Source organism: Cyprinodon tularosa, unplaced genomic scaffold (assembly GCF_016077235.1).
Source record: "Cyprinodon tularosa strain WSP-4 unplaced genomic scaffold, ASM1607723v1 ctg420, whole genome shotgun sequence".
NCBI classification, from domain to species: Eukaryota; Metazoa; Chordata; class Actinopteri; order Cyprinodontiformes; family Cyprinodontidae; genus Cyprinodon; species Cyprinodon tularosa.
This window is the reverse complement of record NW_024039142.1, coordinates 103,116-130,682: the sequence shown is the minus strand read 5'-3', so window position 1 is coordinate 130,682 and position 27,567 is coordinate 103,116. Positions and strand designations below refer to the sequence as shown.

General features: G+C 37.4%; 1 protein-coding gene across 11 annotated transcripts in view; it reads left to right on the top strand.

The window, feature by feature from the left end:
- celf5a (cugbp, Elav-like family member 5a) overlaps positions 1–14,884 on the top strand; it is a 314,625-nt gene extending 299,741 nt beyond the window's left edge. For 4 of the 11 annotated variants that reach the window (XM_038299235.1, XM_038299238.1, XM_038299233.1 and 1 more), the window contains exons 8-12: positions 4,645–4,860; positions 5,074–5,166; positions 7,970–8,113; positions 12,046–12,209; positions 14,129–14,884. In XM_038299235.1, coding sequence (XP_038155163.1) covers positions 4,645–4,860; positions 5,074–5,166; positions 7,970–8,113; positions 12,046–12,173 — 581 coding nt within the window. In that variant the 3' untranslated portion in view covers positions 12,174–12,209; positions 14,129–14,884. The remainder of the gene's footprint in view (positions 1–4,644; positions 4,861–5,073; positions 5,167–7,969; positions 8,114–12,045; positions 12,210–14,128) is intronic. The other 7 variants (XM_038299240.1, XM_038299239.1, XM_038299234.1 and 4 more) reach the window with 3 other exon arrangements.
- Positions 14,885–27,567: the final 12,683 nt, after the last annotated feature.

Below are 27,567 nucleotides of genomic sequence, written 5' to 3'. Positions count from 1 at the left end.
CAATTCAACTTCCAAGAATTAGAATCTAAAGCATGAAAATATTCGGACGAAGAGTAACATCTTTTTTGCACATTGGCAGCCATTTTTAGTTGGCCTAACCAACACTTCATTAACCAGAAGTAACTGTGTAACGTCATTGCAAGCCAATAATTGTTGGAAATTAGTTAAAGACTCTGCAAATGTACTGGTTAAACATCTGATGAACAGTTTACCTTTAGTGTATTTGCACCTCTAAGTTAACTGAAATGTTTATTTTTTGGGGGGTTTGAGCTTTTAAAGTTTATATTCTATGATAACATAAACTGAATTAGATGCTACAGTCTTATGATTCACTGATACCAACCAATTTTAGAATCACTTTTGTTTCTTTATACCAACTCACAATGCAGTTCTTCATTAAAAGTAGTACATATACCATAAAATTCCACATTATGTTTAATCACACTGATGGTTTAGCCTTCCACATCAATTTTACATAAAATCTAGCTTGTTCAATCTGTACTTTGAATTGAGTTTTTGATTATTTGTTCCCTTACAAATGTTTGTGTGTTTCCAGGTAATTGTTTGCAGATAAAACGTTAAAAAAAATATCTTATCTAGCGTCATAAACTTGGTTTTGAACATAATAAAATGTATTGACTGGTTCTACAGCAGCTTATCTCGACCAACAGCTGCTGTGTTGACATAGCATAAAAGAGCAGGTCATATTAGACTGAAGTAAACATCAATATTATGAGTGGAAAATAAATTGTTATATTAGGTCATTCCATTTATTGGAATGACCTATGACATTTTATTTGCAAAGTATAAGAACATAAATAGGACATCTTTGTTTTTTAATTACCATAAAAATGTTTCGGGATTAGTTTGATTCTCACAAAAAAAGAAAAATCAGACAGAACCAGAACTTGGTTATAGTCTGTCTCTAATAAGCATTTGTTTAAAAAAAATGTTATGTGTTTTAAATAACACACAGGACTTTATTTAGGTTCTCCTTATCAAATATGCCCATTTTGTCCTGTGATATATATTGAATGTCTCTATGTGGTTTTGATATATTCAAACAGAAAAGCCACAGACTTGTCATCGACACATAGAAGGCCAAACTAAAATGAAAAACACTCACCTTAAACAACAGAACATACTATGGCTTGATAATAGCAGAATGGAAATCTTTGTGTTCATGTGTATTCAAAGTTGTGTGTTAGCAATATTGCACTACATACAAGTTGATTTTCCTAAGAGATAAGTAATAGCTTACTTATTTAAAGACCAATGTGTAATATTTCATGGTTTTTATTGGTATGCAAGCTGGCCTTTGAAAAAGCTCTTTCTCCCATACTCAGATTTATTATTCACAGCAGACAGACATTTTCTCCTTGACTGTAAATGCATCACATTTTAAATCAGTTAGATGAAAGCATCTGTTTTGAGTGCTTATTACTTGCTCCAGCAAAAGACAGTCCTTGTGCTGGTAATGACTGCACTCTCTAGCTCGGGTATGGCATTCCTCGATGATTTGAATGCATAATTAGCATAATAAATACCTCTGTCATATTCGAAGACTTGCTCCATGAGGCAATCACTGCGGAGAGCAAATCAACAGTTTCCCTTCCTCGGAAAAAAAACCTGACAGTAATATGGATGTAATTTTGTATTCATGACATAAATAAATGCATGTGACTTACACTTATCCATACAGTTTTGCAGTGTTGACTGTCTTTGTGTGGAATAAACGAGGAATGAATTCTTAGTAAAGCTCCAACTGTATAGAATATATAATCTGCTACCCCATAGCTTTGTCTTCAACCATACCCAAGTGGGGAACAACATGTCATTATTTCGGACCGATACTCGCTGTGCAAGCTGACAGCCGCATGTAGATCTGCACTGTTGCATGTGCATTGTAAACAAGCTATGAATACCATTTTCCACTATAGCAGAACTATATGTCTTGTGAGGTATAAAATGAAAATGTCTTATTTCCAATTTCAGGACAGTAGGAAATACTCCCTCATTTCAGCTGAGGAGAGAAGTTTTTAGGCTTTGCTCATGCTGAAAATGGGAACGCTGTGACAGTGAGGATAAATATGATGACTGGGCCATATAAAAGGTCTCTCCGTGTAATTACTGTTTTAACTTCCAGGATGTTATTGTTTTTGTCTATCATAAACTTATTCCGTGCCTCAGCACACAAATTGTCCCTCCTGTATCTGCATTTTGGTTTTGAACAAATAATTACAGTTTTTCATAAATTCTGTTTGTAAGAAATGCAGAACAATTCTAGTTGTAGTTTTTCTACATGATGACAAAACTCTTCTTTCCTTTGTTACTGCTACACTGAAACTGCAGTTTTATGTAAGAGTTCATATGTGTCAGCTACAGCCCTTGCAATAGTATAAATTGTTATTGTTCATACCGTTTTAAGAGACAGTCGCCTTGATATCACATTATGTGTCATCACAGCTGCAGGATTTTATAAAGGTTGGATCCACTTGTGGACAAAAATGCACCCTCTTTACATTTAGTGGCAAACAGAGGCCAGGTTTATTCTTGTTTGTTCAGCTTAGAGCGGATTTATAATTGAACTCTCTTTATTTGTTATAGAGTAGTCCTTTGCAACAAATAGCTCTATGATAGATAATATAAAGATGAAATAAAATTAGAATATGTCTCTCTCTGTATGTTCTGTTTAGTCTTGTTTACTCTGACCTTCCTACATGAAATCCAGTGTAACAAACTGATGCAGAGGTTTGTCAGAGGACATTAATGAACAACTAACATTACAAATGACTAAGAAACTCACCAGATCCAGTCAAGAAGTGATAGTGCATATTTTGCACATGGATGTGAAATGCTTTTCTTTAGCATGGGATAAGATCAAGATGAGAAGAATTTGAACATATTAGCAAACCTGCAAGAAATGTAGCAACATTGGAATGAGCAAACATGTCTAAAATATGCAAAGCTAGTATCAAGGCATTCTGAACAGCAACTCTTGAACACACTGACTAGAAATAATTCTAGAAATAATTCAACATCACAAACATTTGCTAATTTTTACTGCACAAAAAATCAATTAGTGTTCAATTGTATTATGACAAAAGGGAAGAGAAATTCAAGCAGTATAAATTCTTGTGCAGGGCACTGCTTGTTCCCTCTATTGTAACAGCTGGTGAATATACATTAGCTTGCTATTCCAAAGTATTGCTAAGCTTTGGAAAATGAATTGGCTTGATGATGGAGAGGATACATTATCTGGTGGTACAGAAGAGTGTGTGTGGCCCAGGCAGACTATAGCCACCTCCAGCCCTCGAGGTAGGAGTGGTAGTCTCCTGGGTTCTGGTAGCAGAATGGGCTGAAGCTGTCATCTAATTCATCACAGCTTTGCAGGAAACAAGCAATCTTGAAGAAGTTTCCAGAAAAAAAGGGAAAGAAAAAGAGGAAACCTTTGCAAAAGACACAGCAAGTTTGGCTAGGCAAAGAAAATTCCCCTGCTCGCCACTGTTGTTGACTGTCAGCCTCTTCGTGGCTTAAATGCTGAAACACAAGTGATATAAAAAAGACAATAGAGCATAGAAAATACAAAAAAAACTAAAAGTCATATGTGCAGAATCATAAAAGTAACCAAACACATTGTACTGCCCAGTGCTTCAACTTACTTATTTACTTACACGTCTGTGTCAGTGTATATTTTCCGTGCATGTGGATATGATTGTTTAGCTGCCGTGAACCACCATTCGCAGTGATGTCCTTACAGAGGTACCAGCTTGTGGGATATGAAATGGTGCTAAAGTGTTTCCGTGACAACCAGGGTTATCTGTCCAATCAGGGTGTGAGGCCTCCAGACTGAGAAAAGGTCCTCCAGGGAGCTGTTCCTCAGTTGGTTCAAAATGCTTCACCACGAAGAACATCCTTTAAGGGGGAGGGGGGATCACAAAGTGAAATTCCGCTCCAAAAGGGTACTTTGACATTCTGTGGCGTAATTGGAAGCACTTTATAAATCGAGAGGTTCTTTTAAAAATGCATTGAACGGCAGAGAACAGGATGCTTGCAATTTTGATTCCACTCATGAACCTCTCTGCAGCAGCCTGTCAGGCTTATACCATATATGTTATAAACCACCCATTTGTCAAACTGCCAAGTTTTTTATTGTTTTTTATTTCTATGTATAAAAGTAAGAGGCATATTTGAGTACAAGCCACCTGCTCATTGAAGCAAATCTCCTTCTGTAATCTCCTTCTATCTACACCACATCTTTTTTCCCTTTTCCTCCCCTTTTTTTTGCTTTTTTCTTTTTTTGCTCTGAAGTTGCATAGTGGTTTCATCATCTTGAGCAATAGGAGCCAGTGGGGTATCGCACAAACACAACAGACAGGCTCATTTTTCACAGGTTGACTTCCGAGCTATTCTGCAGGATGTGTCACGACAAACGGCGGATATGTGACAGACTCACGTCGCACCCGTGTCCTTGCATTAGAGAGAGGAGGCAGTATATCATGTGCGTGTGTGAGTGTGTGTGTGTGTGTGTGTTGTTTGTGACTATGTGCACACCTGCATTGGAACCAATGTGTTTTTTTAGTTTAAAATAAGTCCGCAGGGAAGGCTTGCTCCTTATGCAGTAACGGTGAACCTTATCCCCAGCAGGCCTTAGCTCTCCGCCAGCCAACATCACCACGTCCGCCGTGCCCAGCATCGTCACACCCATCGTCAACGGATTCACCGGCATCCCTCATCAGCCAAACGGGCACCCTGCAGTGGAGACGGTGTACACCAATGGCCTGCCGCCCTACTCTACCCAGAGCCCCACCGCCGCCGACACCCTGCAGCAAGCCTTCACCGGTGTACAGCAATACACAGGTGGGTGAAAAGAAGACTTCATAAATGCCAAACATGTAGTATCTGCAAGATAATTACCACAGGGTGTTTACAGTGCGTCAGAACACATCAGAGCGCCTTTGATTGGACACGTTACGCCTGTATGAACGACCTTAGGCATCCTTGACACCGTTCTCTGCTGGAACCTCTTGTTTTTACACCAGCCTCTCTTTATTTCCCTCTCCCTTTCTTCAGCAATCTACCCAGCCACCACGCTGACTCCCATCGGCCAAACACTGCCCCAGCCGCCGCAGGTCATCCAGCAGCAGCAGCAGAGAGAAGGTGAGGGTGAGAGAACATTATTACTTTCACACTTCACACATCCCATCCTACTGTAATGGTTATATAAAGCAGAGATGAGCATGAGAGGCCAATATTGCTTTTACAGTGTACACATCTCAATTCTGTGGAATGGGTAAACAGAGTGGAAAGGTTGAGGAAACAATATTACATTTCACACCTAAACTTAGGTAACTTATACATTATATACACCATAAAGATACAGTATAGATAGATGGAGAGCAGTGATAATGCAGCTGTATTAAATTTTCTGTTTTTATGATCAACATAGTCATATGCTCTTTTTTTGTAAGTAACAATAAAATCCTTAGTAATAAACCTGTAAGAAGCATGCTGCTGCAGCCAAGGGGGACAAGAATTATGAAAATGTTAAAGTAGGAAAACTGGGGCAGCTTTCATAAAAATATTTAAAGTGGATCATGGTGATTTTTTATGCTCACACCTGCTGCATAGCTGAAAAAAGGGGAGGAAGAAAGAAAAACTGTGTCAGACAGAAAATTCTGGCGATATCACTAGACTGCCAATTAAAGTTTGTCAGTATAGGGTTTTATTAAGGTAAAAAAAAAGTTTCCCACATAATCAGGAAAAGTATATGAAATGTTACAATTTAAATGAAAGGTATATTGGAAGATTTGGGCAAATTTTTGAAAAGACCCGCCATCTCCACTCTAAAATGCACATGCACAACCCTTTACCTGCTCCCGAGAGGGAACGTCTATTAAACGCGTGTGAGACCATGAATGAGCCAGTTTCTCCTCGTGCACACTCTGTTTAAAAGTCGCTGTTTGTATTGCTCATACAAGCTTTTTTACAAAATGGTCAAGTTCCAAAATCCATTCTTTCCCACTATAAAAAAAGTCACTAGAAAGTCTAGTTTTATACACAGAAGCACTGGCTAAAAATAAGGAAGGGTGTAGCTGTCTTGAAAATTGGTGGGGAAAATAAGGTTGAAGGCTGATGGTCCTACAGTTATGCAATTCGAACGCTTAGGTTTTTTTATTTTTCAAAATTGAGTCCAAAGATATTATTGAAATCTATCTATCATCCATCCAACATCCATCCATTATATTGAACTGAAAAAAATAAATGTCAGTTGAGTAAACAAATGTGTTTAAAAATGAATAGAAATGCTTTGTATTTATAAATACATCTATCTATCCATTTGGAAAAATTGTAGAAAATTAAAAGAACAAATATTAACACAACACTGTGCAAATTATAATTCTCAGACATCCAAACTGTTAAACTGTTGTGGTTTTTGATTGGTGGGTTAATGAATGGATGATTTCTATTTGCAGCTGTATCAGTGATTACCTACCCTCACAAGCAGCAAAATCTAATTTTGACTTTTGTCCCTTACATTGTTGAAAGTCAAAGTCTGGGTATTGAAAGTTATATTTCAAATGATTGATTAACGTAATATTACTCTGCTGTTTGTGCTTTAATTCGTGTAGGTTTCTTATATTTCAATTTTACGTCTGTCTCACTTGTGAGTTGGACTCTCCATCTGTCTCTGGGTTGGCTAGCACAACTATTTCTGAGTCTTGCTGAATTACAAAAGACCAAATTATATGTTGCATTTTGAAAATATCATAGCATTTTCTTCTTGTAAACCTTCTGGTAATCTTGGAGACATGTTGTATTAAATGTTGCATATCTCAGTAAATCTGTTTCATCTTTAAAGCTGCAGCTGTCCATACTTGTTTCTCTGTGCTCTGCTGATAAACACATTTATGAAGCTGCCTACTAATAAAATGATGCCAGGAAAAAAAAAATCGTCAGGTCACCTCTGTGTGAGAAAATATCAGCAAGATTTTCATTTGGGATATCAGAAATCCTAAATTCAATAAGAAAACAACAGATGTGTATTAACTTTTACCTTTCACAGTGAGTCATGGTCCGCTGACTGAGGAGCCGAGCTGAAATGCTTTTTTTTATATAGTAAAGAAAACAAAAACATTTAAAAGCTGTTTTATTGCATTATAGTACTAACTTGGGAAGGTAGTACTTTATTGCTCAACAGTTGTCTGTTGCTGTTTTTGTTGAAAAAGCTCTGAATGTCTAAAATATTTCTGGATGGCATCCCTACGCTTTTAACCAACCTGTAACTTTTACTTAAACATATTAGAAAGTAGCTACTATTTAGAATTCACTGAGCACTACTGTGTTTTTTTTCTCTACTTCAATCATGCAGCTATAAAGAATATAGTGATTAGCGACTACCAATCATATTATATGTCAAAGTGACAGATCCAGTGACATTACACCAATAGGCAGGACTCTGGAGCAGCAGGAGAGGGAGAGGAAAAAAAGAAAAAAGCTGAATTTATTGGTGGAAACTGTTCTCCTAGTCCAAAGTTGGCGGGGACATGTCCACACCAGTCCTTAAAAAAGTTTCACTTGTGAAAAAAAGGCTTGAATGAGTGTGGATAAGAATTTTAATGTGACACGAAAAAGATTTAGGAAACCCATTTATAAATAGGAGCCAGCATGTTGAGACATGTATTATAAGTTTGAGGTTATTTTTAGTTATTTATAAATTAGTGAGTTACCATTTGAAAATAAAATAAAGACAAATCCACATAAAAAAGAAAGACTAGTCCACATAAAGTGCATCTATTCTGTAAAACTATTTGAAGCCATCTACCGATTCAGATTGAACGTTGAAAACCACAAAGGACCAATTCAATAGACAACTGTGTCTCTCTCTTCAGTTATTTTGTCTTGATGTCATAAAATACAGTAAATATGCTTTTCAAACTGACATGGGTTCCTTTCCTTCCATGTTTAGGTCCAGAGGGATGTAATCTCTTCATCTACCACCTGCCCCAGGAGTTTGGAGACAATGAGCTCATGCAGATGTTTCTGCCCTTTGGTACAGTCATCTCTTCTAAGGTCTTCATGGACCGGGCAACTAACCAGAGCAAGTGCTTCGGTGAGTTACACATACTGGTCCATTCACGCCACATCGACAAAGATATGCAAAATAATGTTTTATTACAGTACCACTAGCCCACACGGAAAATTGTTTAAAAACGATATTGCCACAGTTAAAATAATTTCCATCTTTTTGAGCTTTTTATATTTCTTCTTCAAGTCCACGCAAGTTATTCGTAGTGATCCAACACTTCATGTGTTCCTTATATAAAACATAAATAGCATAATAGCATTTCTCTGCCTTTTGAAAAAACAAAAGGTGAAAGGTGAGATTTAAAGTGATTTAACTCAGATAGACGTAGTAATTTTCATGTCAGAAAAGACATGCTTACCTAAAGCTACACATATCTATTGATAAAACAAAATAATTATTTAAAAACACAAGATGACTTTTCCGACTGAGTGATCACTTCTCCCTTTCAAATCATGAGGAAAACCTCCTCACTGTCTGGCCACTGTCAGTCAAAAATCCTCAAGTATGTTAGCCAATCAGCAATGAGAATCCAGCTTTACAACCCCATCCCCCCTGCTCCATAAACCCCCTAAGAGGTTTAGCCTCACTGAAAGTGACATATTTTGGAGTGTTATTCAATCAGGGCTTTCTCTCTTGCTTGAGCCTCAATGGGGATTTCTCATAGAGACTGAAAGGAAGTGTCCTGCTGCTTCAAAGTGGAAGGACGATTGTGTATAAATAGCTGATTAACTTACAACACACTTATGTAATCAGCCGCATTTTAACACATATTTAATGCAGTTTAATGACTATAATAATTTTATGAAATTCCAGGACAGGTTTAGCTTCTCTAGTATTCAGATAATCAGTTTTGTTCCCTGATGTAAATTCTGTAAAAACCTGGGATAATGCAAACTTCTTCGTAGAGAGCTTATGCGTCATCTTCTTTTTTTTCCTGCTCTGATGATTTCTGTATTATAACTGTAGGACCAGGGAACAAAACAGCAGCTAATGAAGGGTCCAGGTGATGAGCAGTATATGCTCATCTTTTAGACCGCTTACTGAATACCTAATTTGAAAAATATGTTTTTTTTTTTTATGATTTATTTAAAATCCTTCCTTTTCTCAGTTTATCCCGGATGTGACAGAATTTGACAACCTGCAAACTGTGAATTGATCGTATCCCAGACAGCCTGGCCCCAATTTACATTCTGATGACTCCTGGTGCTTTGGCATGAACACAGAGAAAAAGATGCTCTGAGTACATGGCTTTCAAATTATCCGAGATGCAGTCGATCAGACTCCATGTCCTTGTTTCATTTTGGCAGATGCCTGACCCAGAAACCTCAAGCCGCTGTATCAGCATCTTCGTCACTATTCTGTAACCCCTTCTTCCTGTCAATACTGGCAACTGCTAAGACTTAATCACACACCTCCAGACTTCCAATTTTCATTAAGCTCATTTTAGACACTAACTTAACCTTACAGGCACTGGAGAGCTTGACAGTGTCTGTTCAGGGGAGGACCTGAGCAGGATGTTTATTGAACAGTGATTGTTTGGTTAATTTTAAATTAAACCACAGAAGCCTGAGAAAAGGAAAATATTCCCAGAGCTGAATGCTTTGGTTTGTAGATGGGGCTTAATAACAGATACTCATGAAAGAAGATCTATTTGTAATGTTGAGTAGTACATTAGAAATACACATTATGTTGAGCCTTGGTAAGGAGGCAACACTTTGATATAATTAGCTCTGAAAAGAGCAAGAGGGGATACACTTAGATTAATGAGGCCCCAAACAACATACCTACAGAAAATGTTTAATGTTACAGCGTATCCATTTAGTTTTATCTTTTTATATATGTGTGTGTGGGGGGGTCACCTTCTTTTATTGCATCTGACTTTCATGTTGGCATCATCGTCTTTGCTGAGCTTTCACCCCTAATGGGCCAAACCAGATCCAGGAAAGCCAGCCACAGTTTCCCAGGTGGCTCTGTACGCGAGAAGGCCCCTGTTGTTTTTTTTTCATGGGTCATTAACTGTACCTAATGGCACCGCAGACACATGGGAGCACATCAAGCGGAGACACACTCCACTGCAGTTTCTGGTCACTGAAATCTCAAGGCTCGCTTTTTATGCATGATGAAAACAGGAAGTTCAGCATAGGTTTGAGGAGGGGTGGGTTTAGATAGGAACACACTGATGGGTTTGGATCCTCCAGTGTGTTTTTGTTTTTATATATATATATATATATATATATATATATATATATATATATATATATATATATATATATATATATATATATATATATATATATATATATATATATATATATATATATATATATATGTATATATATATATTTGAAGGTCGTTTTGAATGCATTGCTTTCAAAAACCAATACCTTTGATTTTTTTCCCCCCAAGTTATAGAATAAAAAAATAAAAATAACATTTATTGAGATTTCATGTAATAACCAAACAGAAAGTAGTGAATAAAGTGGGACAGAAATGATGATTGGTTTTCAGATCTGTTACCAATAAAAAAGTGTATATTTGAATTCAGGCCTCAATTCTGTAGAACAACCTGTTCTTGCATTTACTGCTGTAAGAGGAGTAACCTGTTTCTAAAAAAAGAAACTTTTGGTATCCTTTTTTTGTGAAACAGCTAAAGCCCAGACACGGATCACACAATCGGAATTAGGTCTGTGCTTTGACTGGGCTGTTCTAATATGCTGTAATCTAAACCCTTCCATTATAGTTCTGTTTGCATGTTTTCAAATGTTGCAATGCTGAATGTTGAACCTTTTGAGTTTCTAGTGGCTTTTTGCAGGATTTTCCCTAGTATCTCCACATATTTTACTCCATCCATCCTCCCATTACCAGGTTTCCTGTCTTTGCTCTAGCTGCGATGTTTCACGATGTGCATGCTGTGTTTAGGGTGAATACACCTTTTTGTTCTGACCAGAACACCTTCTTGCACGTATTTTCTTGGCCCCTATAGCGGTATATAAGAAACAGCAACCAGTATTAGACTTTTCTCTTAGTCTTTTAATAGTGCTTTACTGTAGCCTGGCCAGTCAGACTGAATTACACAGGGTGTAAATGTGGTAAGCCTCAGAACCTCCTTTCTAAAGCCGACAGGAACAATCAGCACAGGAGGCAAGTTTATACTTGCACCAGAAACAACCATAATTCAAGAGCCATTTTCTGTAAACATAACGGTCAAGATTAGACTAACCGTGGAGCTATAATTTCAATTATCTGAATATTTCTAAGATTTTTCTTTTTAAGAATGATGTCTCTGTGTATCCCATCCATTTCCCATATATAAAATCAGGCTCTATCACCTTCTTTCACGAATAATATACAGTATAATTCCATAAAGGACAAATTCCATTAGGGCATTTAGTTTTGGTATCTGCCTTATGAGGGTTTGAAAACAGATGTGTATCATACCTTTCAGATTTAGAGTTTTAAGAACCCTTGAAAACTCTGCATCCCCCTCTACAGTTATCCCTTCGTTTTGATTTGTCAATGTTTTCTTGTTAAGAACATTGATATTTTTTGGCTGCCATGTGCAGGAAGCCCCCAATGAGTTCAATAGTCTGAAATGATGAGCACTTTAATATATATTATGCTACTAGTTTTGTTTTTGTTTTGTTTTTTTTCTAATTTTAATATCTATTTATCTACAGAAAGCTACAAAGGGGGATCTTTGATGTATTTTTCATGATTTAACTGAAATATGTTGTCATATTCTGCAAAATTCAGGTCAAAAACCAAGATGTTAACCAACCTAACATTACATCTCCTCTAGACAAAGGAGTGTGATGTGTTTTGACAGCAACAGCTCTCAACGTGTCCCAACAGCTCTTCTTTTCATAAACTTAGATTTTTGGCTTAAAGCTTATTTTGGGCAACGTCCTGAGTCTTTCTTCTCTAGATGTTAAACAAATTTGATGTTTCTCTAACAGGTTTTGTCAGCTTTGACAACCCCGCTAGTGCACAGGCAGCTATTCAGGCCATGAACGGCTTTCAAATCGGGATGAAGAGGTTGAAAGTTCAGCTAAAGAGACCGAAGGATGCCAGCCGCCCTTACTGACACAGCCTACCTTCAGTATTTACTGCAGCAGCACAGGTGAGCTTTGAGCCATTTCACTGGTTAAATGTTAAGGTTTCTTTGTCAGCTCAAGATTTAGCTTGGGTTTAAATTGTTTGGCTTCAATTTCCGAGCCATGAGGATTCCTTTAAATTCATGAGAAAACTTTCTATAATATAATCAGATCATAAAAGGATTAAACTATTATTTTTATTCCATTACATCCATTTGAAGATTTATGACTTAAAAACTCATGAGTCTCATTCATAAGCAAAAGCAACATTTTGTAAAATTCAAAGGTTTAGGAATTTTAAAACATAGTCCTGACAAACAACGCTGATATTTACCTCTAAACAGTGGGCTAGCACTCCTGTATTGTAAATAATGTATGTCCAGAAAGCAGAAGAAGGTGATAAAGGAGAGAAGCAAAGTCATTTTAGATGTTTGTTGCCTCAGTTTGTCATATAAATAAAAAATGGCATTTAAAAGGATCTGCGAAGGTCATGCAGAGGTCAGGAAAAGTAAGAAAACTTTAAAAAAGAAACTCTGCTGGCTCATTGTTCTTCAGTGCTGCAAAAGCCTGAAAAATGTGACTTTGGTTTGGAGAATCAGGACCAGAATTTCAAATTGAGTCTCTAAAGAAGCCTTTCAGAGTCTGAATGTAATGCGATTTGACTGATGAGTAAAAATAGAAGGTACTGTCTGCACTGAGCACGGTTATCTGCAGAATTGTATTATTCTTATAACTTAACAACTCAACCTTCAAGCACAAAGGGGATTAATCATGCTTGGGGGCCATCAAGCTTTTTAGAAACACCTTGCCCTGCAATTACAGCTCCTACAATGTTTGCCTATTCACCACTGCAACATAGCAAAACCTCGGCCAATGGGCTGAAGACCTTGAACAGCAGGTTTTAAGTGCTGCCACAAACTCTCTGTTTGATTCGACTTTAACTAGGCTACTCAAATCCAAGATATTGGTAATGTTTTCTTTTACAGTAAATCAATAACCATGTAATAACATGGTAATATCGTAGCAAGTTACACTATATTACTAGGTAACAAGAAAAAGTTCATGGAGAATTTTAGTAAGTGCTGTGCTTTAAATTTTATGCAGACAGGGTAAAGTCAGACTTGTTAGATTTCAAACAGTTATTACCAGTTATTACTGTGTTTCAAGGCTGCACTTTAAAAAAGAAAATTTTCTAGAGCTGTTTTAAATGGAATTTCCTTTTATATACACTCATGTACACAAAATGACAAAATAAATCTGTCTAATCTAATCTAAGGTACCGGTAACTGATATTCATTTCATGCACATGAATAAATGAATGTGTTATTATCTAGTAAAATGCTGTTTATTCCTTGGCATATAACATAAAACCAAACCTAGAAGACTAAATAAAGAATAAACTTTGTTAGATAGGTGGTGGCCAATAATCATTGAAACTGTGTGGGGAAACTTATGTGGTGACCTAATGGTAATTACCCCCAAAAAGTCCCCATTGTTACATAGTTACATACAATTCTTATAATTGCATGCAGGTAATTAATTACTTTGAAAGTATATACCTTAATTTTGGAGTAATTATAAAATAAAATAAAGTTTTTCTTGTTACCAAGTAATACAGTGTGACTTGCTATGTTATTAACATGTTAATACAGGATTATTGATGTATTGTAAAATAAATCGTTACCAGTGTAGTTTTTGTTTCGTTGGAACTCTATTGTAGACTAAGCTTGTGGGAAAATCTGTCATTACTTTGATTGAAAAAGACTGATTGGTATGACAGCATAGGTTAGTTCTTTTCAGACCATTACACTGATATAATGGAGCCATACTGAAATATACAAAGTTTAAAGAAATGGGTCTTTGGATTGAAAGTTTAATGAGGAGTGAAATTTAAAGTCACTCTTCTTTTTTCCTCTATCTTTCTCTCTCTCTTTTTTTTCTCCAGAGTTTATAGGACACACTTGAAGATATCTTGGAGGAGGTCAGCTTTTTTTCTTTGAGAGCAAACATAGGTTTTAAAAAAATCAACACGTGAGGAGATTTTGGGAGACATATCAACACTCTTATCAACACATGAGGATACAGATTAGAGCAGAAAGAGGAGTTCTGGAAAAATGAAAGGAAAAGAATGGCGCTTTCTACGGGGGACATAACAGCTACAGATGGCACCGAAGAAGGAAAACCTGGAAAAGAGACACGATGGGACTGAACAACAGAACTTTTTTCTTGTTAAGACTTGAATTGTTAAGTAAGCAACAAACAAAAAAGCAGCAACAACAAATAGATTTCTATATACATATTATATACACACATATATATATATAAATATATATATATAAGGAACAAAGTGGCGCTTGTGGCTTTTACTGGACAAATGAGGGTTAAAACTTGAAGATAAAAAAAAACAGTGGAGTGAAGAAGCTATTCTATACGTCCACTGACAGACTTTCTTTCTCCTTCCCTCTTTCTCTTATTCTCTCACCATCTCTCAGCAAGCGCAGAACTTTGACTTTTGGAGGTCAATGATGTTTCCAATAGCAAAAGTAGAACTGCAACTCTTTCACCCCTAAGGGACCAAAGGACCAAACATTTTTATTGTTCTAAACAGCGATATATATAGTATTAATGATACTAATACTACAAACTGCTACTAATAATATCACAAGTTAAACTTAAGAAGAATTACTAGCTTCAGGTTGGTAAAAAAAAAAAAATGAGCTAGTTTTTTTTTTTTTTTTGGTTTCCTTTTATCTTTATAGCTACTGGGTTGGATAATATTAAAAGCAAAAACAGAAAATGTGTTAAAAAAAATAAATTAATATATAAAAATGAAGCTGTACTATTTTAGCAGCATAGAAGATGTGGGTTAGACGTTGTGTCGGGCATGTTCAGATATGTCATTTTATTCCTGATACATCAGCGTTGCCAGCATTTCATCTCAGAAGTGTGATCTGTCTGTGTTTCTGAGTCCCGTTTGCCAAAAGGAGTAACGATACTATTGCCACAAAGCAGCGATTGTAAAAAATCAAACAAAACCAGACCACAAATGCTGCCCTCAGTTTAGTTCAGACAAACCAATCATTCCACGCTGTCGCTAATCACCTTTATAGGACAGACCGTTTGACCATAAACCACTGTGGTAGAAGTGCCACCTGTTGGACCTGCAGGGGAAAAAATATAAATCTATTAAAGTCTCACAGTTGGTCCCTGCCGGGTCGAGCCCTTTCCCACTGCCAAGCTGCTCCCAGCAGGGGAGAGCAGAGCCCCCATCCCCCCGCGCCGCTCTTACTTTACCCAATCACTTTTCCTCCTTTACGTCAAAGTGCCAGCTTAACTGTCTGCTAACAGGAATCATCAGTGGATGAGGAAGCCCCAAACTAAACCAGAATATAATTACGATAATGGTGATATTGATCCGGACCGAGCAGCACCGCAGCAGCAGAGACACACAATCAATTGTCACATTGGCATTTCTGAGAAGCTGACTGAGTGACAGAGTTAATCTGTCTCTCACTGAAGTCTTTTCGTCTCCCTTTGTGCTAAACTTATCTAACTGGGATATATACAACAGACCATCACAAAGTAGTACAGGCTGGAATGCTGAGGGAAAAAGGGGTTATGTTCGTCACGTTATATAAATCCAAAAGCAATGCAGTCTTTTGTATGATGCCCAAAAAAGGTCAGCTTTGCCTAAAACCCCCTTTTGAAAATAACAGTTGTTGTTTGGTTTTTATTTCTAGCAGTTTCGCACAACTGCATTTTGAATGTTTTCTCATTATTTACAAAATTGCTTGAGCTTAGTCTGATTGGGTGGAGAACATCTGGAAACGGCAAACTGCAACTTTCACAGAGGTGTACTCTAATCTAAGCAGTTTGTTTGCTGGGATAGCAATTTATTTAATGTTTTCCTATATTTCTTGACTGCCACCACCATGCCCACAGTGATGGTATGTTCAAGGCAACGTGCAATGCTAATTTTCTGTCACGCATAGCATGTTGCATAACAGTTCACTTTAGTATTATCTAAGCAAAATAAATTCTTCATGTTTGCTGTGTCCCTCACAAAGGTATAGTGGAGGATCTTCTTTGTCCGGGTTGATCATTAAAATTGTCAATAATTCTGGTGATATTTTTACGTAAGGCCGTCCTACGTGTTCATCCCCATATTCACTCACCGATGGTCAGTCTGACATAGTGGAAAAATTGCAAATCTTCTTATGGAAAGTAATCTTCTATGATCGATGCAAACAGCAACTTTTAAACAGAGCGTGCATGAGGAGAAATGGGCTCGTGCATGCTCTTGCACGTCTCTTTTCAAAAATCTGCAAAAATCCTCCACTATACCTTTAAGGCAGACAGGACTTTTCCTGCCTTTTTTTTTAAACAATGCTGTTCTTATTTCCTGATTAGTGCATTCTTTACCCAACCTGTTTCCCTTCCACTTCACGATCATTTGCTATTTTGTGTTTGTCAATCACTTAAAATCCCAGTAAAGCACACTGAGGATTGTGATAATAACATGACAAAATATAGGATGACTGCTTTTATGAGGCACTGTTGGATCTGGTCAATAATCTAGTATTATATCTGCTTTTAAGACACACGTTTTAACTAAATAGTAGATATCTGCTGTTTGATTTTAACCGAGCAGTATAATTGCACGGTTAGAGCTCGTACATAGTGAAAGGCAGCTTGCCGTTTCTAGCTATCGCAGGTTCAATTAAGAGCAAAATGATCCATCAGTTAGAGACCAGCAGGGCTTTACGTGCCGCTGCCACAGCTGCTGCCACTTCAGTGGGACAGTTTACTATTAGCCACAGTCATAGCCCCAATGCGGTGAGGTCATGGCACTGCATTCTCCATGAGACATGATTAATCAACTCAACCCCAGTTATCCTGGTCTGAAGACACACATTCAGTTGATCTCAGTTTAAATAGTTCTCTTCAAAGGCTTCTTTCTGACGGCTTCACTTTTTCCTCTTCATGGTTTGGCTTTTTCTTTTTTTCTTAAATGCCACTCCATGACTCAGTTTGCTCTTTGAAGCATTTCGCCCCTCAGGACTCACTGAGATTTTTCGCTCTCTGGTCAACATTCCAAACTTTAGGAACGTCAGCGCTCTGGACAGTAGTCCAGATTAGATTTTTCCGACAAAAAAAATGACGAATTTGCCTCTGTGGTTTGTTTCCACCAGAGCGTCTCTCCGGATCCCGATGACTTTGCGCCTCTGTTTGATTACTTTTGGCTCCGCTGCTCTTTATCCTCGTGTGATTCCTGCTTCAGTGGATCAGAGTTATTATTATAATAAGAAAGAGGGAGCAGGATTCCTAGTAGATCTCACTGCTGTTCACTGTATGCTGCTCTGTTGCAAGCAGTATTTAGATGCTGTATAAAGACATTTGTTACATATGCCTTTTCTCATCATGAATTGCCAAAATTATTCACGCATATCCATTGCAGTTCATCAGACTTTAAACATGTGCCAGATTTCCTTAACGCTAGTCTTATAGATATCCTAATTTTAGAAAAAACTTCTTTAGCAGAATGAAATATTTGATTTTGTGATATAGCATACCACAGTAGGAAAAGGGTCAGCTCCCTCTGAAATGATATACGATATAGATTTCCTGTGAAAAGGTTAGATTTCTTATATATTTGCTAGAAGACAGCTCCTTTCCCTGGGCAAGTAAATGTGAGTTTCCATGCTCGCTGTCAGGGCGAAGCAGCTTTAGGAAGCTGTGATATATGCCCTGCTTCCTCCGGGCCATCCAGAGCCTTATAAACCCCTGTCAAAATATCTCTTTCTCATGGGATTTCTACTCGAGAGCTCTTTTTTTTTTAAATTATTAAAATCAAATTAGATTTTGCCTTCAAAACTGCTTGAGAAAAGAAAATTATAAATGAAAACTATGGCTGAAATGTAAGGCTTTTTAAATGCATTAAATTCTTGGCAGCCCACATTAAGGAGGAATACATAAAAACATAAAAAGAAATGATAAACAACTGAAAAAAAACAGGTGTGTCAGTGTGTGCCCACAGTGTTTACTGTGAGCTTCCGTAAAGGTTAGGTCGTTTAACATCTGTGAGAGGCTGGAAAAGGGAACTGGCAGCAATGATTTTTGTAGTTTTCCAATTAAGTTGCATGTGGTTTGAGCTAAAGTTGATCTGTTGCATAGTTTTCACTCTTTTTTTTTTAAATCATTTGTTCTGTTAATATTTATCATGCTACCATGGTGCCCTTTTTTAATCTGAGCATGCTCAATAGGGGCCGGGAGGGATGAAGATTATGAATCTGGTATTTCTTGTATTAACAATATGATTCTTTACCTATTGTTTGAATGCTAAGGATAGTAGCTTATTATAAATATGAAAATCTTGTATGATATAAAAAATCAGCACAGGACCCTTTTTCTTTGGGTTACATAGAGGTTAGCGGGTTTAAACGGGGGAGGGATGGGGAAGGGTCTCGCTTTATAAAGATGTTAACTTTCTGGTTTCTCAGCACAAAAGCAGACGAAACAGAGAAGCAGCAGTATTTAGTCTCCAAGGAGACTTTGCTGAAATACAGGGCGCGAAAAGAGAAATCTCAGAACTAGTCTTTAAACTGGAAGGATAAAAATGCTGTTTACAGGTAGAATTTGTCTTTTTGTTTTACTTCTCTTTTTTTTTTTACAGTCTGCCACCTGTTTTGTGGCAGCATCAGTACAGCATGGATTAACTGACAGGGAAAGCAGTATCTTTTTATAATAAAAAAAAAAATCTAATAATAATAAATAAAAAAATATGTGTTCTGTATTAGCCTGAGAAACCAAACTTTTTCCCCTGTTAAAATTTCTTAATACTTGCTGCTTAGATTAATTCTTATTAATAATTGATGATTTACTAATTTTATAATTAATTACCTGGTCAAGTGTGTAACTTGATGTTTATTTATCAATTTATTTATTTGCTATTTATTTCATTTATTTATTATTTTTGTCTATTTATTTCATGGTTATGGTAAGAAAATGATATGTGTCCAAAAGAAATGGTTATCGGGACTTTTCTCTTGTTCTCTCCTTTTTTCCAATTTTACAATAAAAAAATCAAACTGGGTGGTTTTGTTTCTCCATTGTTGATCCACACTTAGAAGACAGGGGGAGTTGTTTCACTAGGAATTGCTCCCTCCCACCATTCAGGGGATGCAGATGTTTCATCCTCCTTCAGCTCACCACCTCAGAGCCTGTCACTCCTAACATGTTAAGAGTTGCAGCTGGGGTATTTGTACAATAGCCCTTTTAACAACAGAGAAGGCACATTTTTTTATGCTTAATTTTCTGTGTGTTTTTTTGGAAATATTCCAAGCATGAGACAGTTTGGAAGGAGTCAGCTGTTGGGCGCAGCATAAAAATCTTGAGAGCTGTTTAGTGTTCATTTAAATTTGAATCCTGTGTCTTTCGAGAGTGTTTTCTTTACTGCTTAACGATGGAGATGCCATCCTTTTTATTTTAGGAAATATTAATTGAAATACAGACAGCTGATGTGTTTGGGTCTCAAAATCCAGTTCTTGCATCACCATCATCAACAAGGAAGTGACAAAAAAAAACTGTTAGATTAAAAAAGGTTAATAAATATAATTCTGAATATGAAAAGCAAGTTTTTGGAAGAAGGACAGTGGCTGTTTGTCAACTGCGTGCACCGCCTAATGCCATGAGCTAAATTTGAAGCAACATCTGCTGACAGTTGAATTGCCCCTCCATATACATCTTGCATTCATCATCCTCCTACATGAGGAGTTGCTGTAACAAAAGCTGCAGCTGAGACACAAGATTCATAATTTGTTTGAGGAGCTGCTTCAGATGGAGGAGAGAAAAAGACAAAAAAAAAAAAAAAGTAGAGCCACTGGCTCATGAAATAAATTGTCCCAATTACAATAAAGTGTGGCTCTTGGTCAGTGTGAGCGGCAGGCAGTTCATCTTTATTACAATCAGTTAATGAAAATCAATCCCCCTCCTGATAAACTCTTATCTCCACGGCCTTTGCGCACCCCCCGTGCCGGGGAGATAATAAATTAGGGTAATATTGCCTTTGATGAGGGAGTGAATTGCAAATTATTGTTACTTTCTAAGATTTATGATGCAGATGCTCAATTTCCGAGACAGATTTTTTCGGGGCGTCAGGGTGCCGGGGGGCCATTTGTTAAAAGTTTGGTGACTTGGGCCTGTTAATAAATTTCCACACTCAATCAGCAGGGGTGTTCTCAGCTGTTCTTTACAGCTGTACCTTGGAAATGAAAATCTCCAACTGTAAATCCAAAATGTACTGTTTGGTACAATGATGTACAATGTCTTGCAAAGGTATGAATGCCCCCCTACACCTTTTCATATGTTGTTGCAGTGCAAACACAGCTTATCATGAGAATTTTATGTGAGGCTTAAACAAGATAACAGGTCATAATCCGAGGTTTCATGTAACATAATAAAAAAATTGTTTGTTACCCTACACTGAAATTAATAATGCAACTTAACATATACTTCATCATTTAGTTCATATTTAGTTATTTTAACATAATTTTGAATGTTAGAATGGTAGGACATAAAACATCTGTGTTAAAGCAACTAAGTATGATTAAGTAGATGCCAAAAAGAGTTGCATTATATTTTAAAGTGTTTTTAAGTAGAAACTTTGTCTATCTATACTTTACAGGAGTGATTATTATTTTATTAGACTCATTTTCATCATGGCCTGTTAAAAAAAGAAATAAAATAAAAAACAATTAATAATTAGTTTCCTGTAGACAATCAGTTTCTTTGTGGTTGGATTGGTACTCCACCATGTTTTTTCGCCACATACCAAAATACATAGTTTTGATTCTGTTTCCCTTACTTATAAAATTAAGAAAATTAAGTGTAAGGAAGTTATCGCCCAGAATTGTCAGATGATTCCTTTAATAGGGCAGTGCATTACTTTTTTTATGCATTACTTTAAATGGTTTTGAAAAATGGTACTTTTATACTTTTACTTTAGTAAAAAGCTTAACTTACTACTCTAACTTCTACAAAAGTGTTTTAATTAGGATTTATACTTCTACTTGTGTAATAAACATTAATACTTTTTTACACCTCTGGTTATCACGTTCTGATAAAAAAAAATATTTCAATGTTGGTTTGGTTGCATTTTCATTTGAAGGTGTCCATCCTCCAATATATATACTCACCATACTGGATAAAATGTAAACCTATGTCAATTTTCCTAAAATTAAGTGCATCTTTTTCTTGAATGAAGCAGGTAAGTTAGACAACTTACATTTGAAATAAGAAAAAACAACTTTATTGTCTTATTCCAAGTCCATAATATCTAATTATCTTATTTTAAGTGTAAAAATACTTCAATTGGCAGATCATCTCATTTACTTAAATTAAGGGTGAATACACTCATTTAAAGAAATATCTACTTATTTTAGGTTTTTGTAGTGCTGCTCTAGTTAGGTTTCTTGTCCACCCAGCATGGTACTGCCACCACCATGTTTCACAGTATGAATGAAGTCTTAGTACGTCTTCACAGCTCTTTCTTCCAAATGTTTACCGTCTCCCCTGCAAGGTTGCTTCACTATAAATAATGCCTCTTATTGCTGCTTACTTCATAAAAATTATGGCTTTGTTGTTAATAGTCTTGTGAAGCTAACACCTAGTAGCTATTGTAAGATATTCAAAAGAGATTCATATAAACCTAAACCTGATACAGCTTTACTCCAGAGCTTTGGATTCTCAGAAACCAGGGGTTAAAATGCACACACCACTTTTTAGACTCCCAATCCCTATAAAATGCATGGAGGTTTGTGGTTGTCAAGCCATGGATATAAATACTTTATACAAGCAACTGTAACAGCCAACGCATGACCAAAAACAGAAACCCATGGAATGCTGTGTGTTTACTAAAGTAGCTGTCAATCATGCAGCGTCCCCCTACCCTCCCCTCCTCCTTCCCATCTCTATCACACAAGCCAGGAGAGTCTGATTTGATATGTAGGTCAATATGCGTTCTGCAGTGAGCCAGTGGGTGAGATATGTCTGGTTGCTCACTGTCACTCTGATTATTGAGGAGACACAGAAAGATTGAGTTGGTCAAGTATAAGAGAGGCTGCTGTAGAAGAGATAGCTATATGATCGTTCCCACTAGATTCCTGAAGTCACCCACACAAACACACACACCGGCAAGAAACTTTCCAGAGAAATGAGAAACTTCTCACTCTTTGTTCCGCAGCAGTGACCCATGTAACCGTGTGCAATGTATGTGTACGTTGGACGCCTCCCTCAATCTGTGCAACAATCAGGCTGCGAGTGCATCATTAAGCAAAGAACTTCAGCAGCCCGAGCTGGGCTGAGGTTACGAGTGCAGGGATGATGCAAGGCAAATATTTTCAGGAGCAAACACGAACCGGCGAAAGCACATTAATGAATTGACAGCAATTTGGTAACCAACCATCTCATGCATCATTCAGCACCAGTAATTTAAGTCAGTGTCCTGAGTGCTAAAATGCACTTTGTGTTGATATATAGTTCTATATATATATTTATACGTGTGCTTCCAAGTCCTCATTTTTGTCATCAAAAGTGTTTTAACTCATGATGAAGCTCATTTGGGCTGATAAGGTGTTCATACCTTAAGAGCAACTCTGAACTCTGAGGCACCTCATCCTGCTTCAGTTTGATTATCTCACCATGCAACAATGTCTCCTCATCAAGGCCACCTCATTTCTGTCCGAAGTACAGCTTTCATTAAGACAGCCATCAATCTATGTATTATCACTCATAGAGAAGACTCACACACCGCTATCTATTTATCTTGCCAAGTGCTTTATTATTATCAAATTAATTTCCCCATTGAGAGTATCCATCAACCCCCCCACCCCCCCAACTCATTAGCTGGGTAATTGTCCTTGTTTACAGAGAAAAGTCAAGACAGGACGGCTCAAAGAGGATGGACAAGCAATCTTCCATGCGCTATGTCCGCCTTGCAAATACAGAGACAAGAACTCCATTAAAGTTACTTCAGAGTGGACGGCTTGACTTATGCTTCAGTTCCAATTTTCAAAAATGGATGAAAAAAAAATAAAAAAATCTGAGATCCCCAGTTTGAAATATTTCCAAGTTGTCAGACAGCTCCGCCGCCTTTCATCAGACTGAGGGAGCTCTCACATGGGTTTATTGTACAAAGCTCTGCTGCCTGACAGTCCTGTCAGATGGCTGCGTCTCAACAGATGATATGAGTCATGAACAGGGACTTGCAGCTTTTTAAGTTTTGTTCTTGTCTTTTCCTCAGCCAATAAGGGGGGGTTAGAAAATGTTATCATTAAAGTTAGGATGGAAAACATAAAGAAACAGAAAAGACTGGTGAAGTTAGATTAGTGTGTCCAAATGAGGACATCAGAATCGTAGCTAAATCTCTGAAACAAATTCAAACTCTAAGATCTGTTATTTGACTGTTCTGATTAACGTTTCACCATCTAAACAGTATATTATTGTTTTAAAAACATTGTACCAGTTTTATGAGTTGAATTGGAATGTTAAGCTTTTCTTTCATTGAGTTAACGTTAACCTTCTCATCAAAATTATACATACATGTTGGACTATTCAGATGGACTAACAGCCCTATTAATGGCTTCTGTGGCTGTATTTCTTCCCACTCTTCCCATCATTGTGTAAATCAGCTGGTTTTCTGGTACAGATGGGAATTCTGGTAACCTGGCATAAGCCAGATTTATATGTGAAGTTTATTATGAATTCTCCACAGTATCGATCTGGAAATGTTCCAGTGGAACGTGTTCACAAAAAGGGATGGACACTCAGTACCTGTCTTTGAGCTGATTGGGTAAAGCCAATCAGTAGCGGCTTTGATGTATCCCATTCTTGATTTGTTTCACAACTAGTGGAAATAACTGATAAATCAAATCCAGTTGGGATGTTCGCCAACATTTCTTTACCTTCCACAAAGGCACACATTGCGTCTTTTTGCCCATTCATCAAGTTAGAAACGGAGGGTATTCCGGCTAAAACAGACTGAATAGCGGAGTTTACAGGTACGTCCACCAGCGCAGCCATCTTTGAGCTGCTTCAGTCTTCTGGTTGATGTCATATATGTCACTTCATTTCACTGGTCCAAAACATTTTTTCATTTGAGACTAATGCATCTATTGGCTTCTGGCAAAAACCTTTTTCAGGAGTTTGTGAATTCACAAATATGCAACAATTCAAGACTTTTCGGCATTATCAATACATTTTTAGGAAATAGACTGTTGTTCTTGGGGTTATTGGCCGTTTGAGCAGAATACTTCAAGCTATGGCCAGGCGTTAGTCATGCAGATGTTTATTTGAATTAAGAGTGAAGAATTTTTGATGATACTTCTACTTCTTCATTGGTTAAATTCACCACTAACACTTGCTGTCGCGGCTCAAAACAGAGGAACTACTATTCAAGGCAAGACAGACAGTTGGATAACTTCAAAAAGCTTTTATTGAAATAAACTGCAGATCTACAGTAGCACCTGCTAGGGCATCTGAGGCAGGAAACTCTGCAGGAGAGAAACACAGGTTAGTGACCACGATAATTAGAAGGAGGATGATTATTAACGCGTGAGTCACTAACCTAGTTTAACAGTTCAGTCCGTACCCAGAGAACGGTAGGATCGAGCCGGTGGGCTGCCATTAAGATGCGGCGGGCGCCGCCCAGTGTCCCAGATGCTGCAGCCCCAGAGAACAAGCAGGAGTCTGAAGCCAGGTCAGGCAAACAGAACACAAAACGAACAGGAAGTTCTCAGAGGTCCAGGAATCCAAAGCCAGTTCAGGCAAACAGATCAGAACAGGAAGTCTCAGTGGTTGAGAGGCAGACAAGGAAATTAGAAACACTAAGGTAACACCGGACACACTCTCCCCACTGGCTCAAAAAAAAATAAGCTGGCCCTGATGACTAGTAGCAGGCAGCTTAAATAGAGGCATGAGCAGGTGTATCAGAATATCACTAATGAGAAACTGGCAATGTTAGACAGGTGTATGAAATTAGTAATTAAATCAGTCATCAGTGCCAAGATCATTACACTAGCAGCAACAGAGTCCTATAAAGTGAAGCTATTGGTAAAGTGATTGCTTTTCACATCACTCCTTGATCTGCCCTGAATATCCTTTTGATGTTTCTCTTGAACTTGAAGATGACTTTTGTTCTGTTAATGTTGAACTCCCTCCCCTCTGAACAGTCACTGCTGTTCCAGCAGTTTCTACTGTTTAGGTAAGCTTGAGCCTCATTGGTTCCTGCTGAGAAACCAGCGGGAGCCACTGCTACTTAGTTTAAAAAAAAAAATGTTGCCCTAGGTGAAGATGAGTAAATGCTCTGAATTAAAAGGCAATTGAGTAAATATGCATGGAATCAAAAGAGTTAGGTAATATTAAACAGCGAGACTCTATATTTTAGTGAATTGACCAGCTTTCATCACCAAACTGCATCAGGAAAAAAACGGGACAAAGTCTGCTTCCTTTCCAAAATGGCCTTGCTCCTTTTCAATCTTCCTCCAACTTCCTCTTGATATTAAGACTGAGGTGATGAAGTCACCCAAGAGAGACCTTATTTAGGCCATCTGGACTGTGCTTCACGTGTGAAAGAGTAAAAAATGAAACCTTTCATCTGCCATCTCCCACATCCGGCAGACCTCTCCGTCATGTTGCCTTTATTTAAATGGGACACAGAGGGATAAAGAATGATGGCACATGTGATGACATTTGATGTCAATCAAGAGCATTACCAGAATCAGGTTACCTTTAACTCAATCCAATATAAATTACATTCACGTCCGTTGGTTATGGAGCATTAATTCTTAATGTCTTCATGAGGAGTCTGCTCGAGCTTCCTTAATTGCATTTTTAATGGAAATTAAAACTGATCACAGCCCTCTCTCTAATCATAGCACTCAGTTTTTATACATAGTGCAAATATGGTCGTCATGTACAGATGCTGTGGACTCTGACACATTAACCGTGGTCTGAATCCTAGCCTGAGCCGGCCATGCATTGCTCCTGCAGACAAAAGCAAAGTCAGCAGCCAACTCAGCACTCAAAAGTAACATTTTCACAGGGGACTGGGACATACTTTGGAACCCTACAGCGACACAGCAAGCTTGTCAAAACTGGGTTTGTACTGCAATTGTGTAGACCTTGTAGACTAAGGACACCACCAGGTCACAGACAGCATTGCAAGAACTTAGTTGGTTAAAGAGGATTTAGTTTGACCCAATAGCAAATGTATCGTTAATGGTTCTGTAGAAAAAAAAACTACAAGTGAACTATAACAGCAGGAGAAATTTCTCTTCATTTAAGCTTTTCACTTGATTGTCATTATTTATTTAATGTTTCATAATTGCACGTACATTTCAATAAAACTGATAATCATTTCAAAGTCGTTTTATTTTAATCAGCTTAAAACAAAACTGTTAATTTAATTCAATTTCACATTCAGAGAACTATATCCTAAGCATGTATACCTGCTATCCCTTACTGATTATGACAAATAAAAAATTTAAGTGTCTCAAAAAAATTAGAATCATCTGAAAATGTAACGTGGTGGTTAGAATCAAGGCGAAAGATGTATGACTTGACATGAAAGCTAAACCGCAAAACCTTATTTGATGCAATACAATTTAGAGAGTGAAACACAAGCACGCTAATGGAAAGTTTACTGGAAGAAAAAAATGGTGGCAAGAATTAAGACTGTAGCAGATACTAGAATAGTTTCCTTGCAACAAGATCCTGAGTTGAACGCCCTTGAGTTTTTCTGCAAAGCGTTTGCATGGAAAATATCCATGCACAGTAAATTCTCCTAAGTGAATTTGTGCATTAATGGGTGACTGTTGGCCTCACACAGTGATTGATGTAAATCAACCCCCAATATAGCATTAAAAGAACCTGCAGGTATGGTAAATGCTTGTCATCTGGTAAAAACTGGAGATCATCCTGAAAGCTGGCAGCTCTTATAGACTTCAACAGGTGGTATTGTAATCACACCATTAACTGCAGAACTGATGTTTCTTGATTAGTTTTGCAGGACTAATCAGGAATACCGACCTTATCTGCCAAAAGCAAAGAGAGAAAAGGTACCAGAACTGCAAAAAGCCCCTACTTTTCCTGCGACATCAAGCAGGGGCGTCATGAAAAATGAGATTAGTGTCGAAATCTTTTTCAGTCATTCAAATTAAAAATAAATAAGTAAATTCAAAATAGTTTGTGTAAAATTCTTATATCTTAGAAAATGAGGACTAGTTTCTCGACAGCTGTCAAGAAGACAGTGGAGAAAAAGTAAAAAAAAAGCTAATTTTCTAAAGACGGCACCTGTATCCGAGGATGTCATTTTAAAGTTAAGTGGAA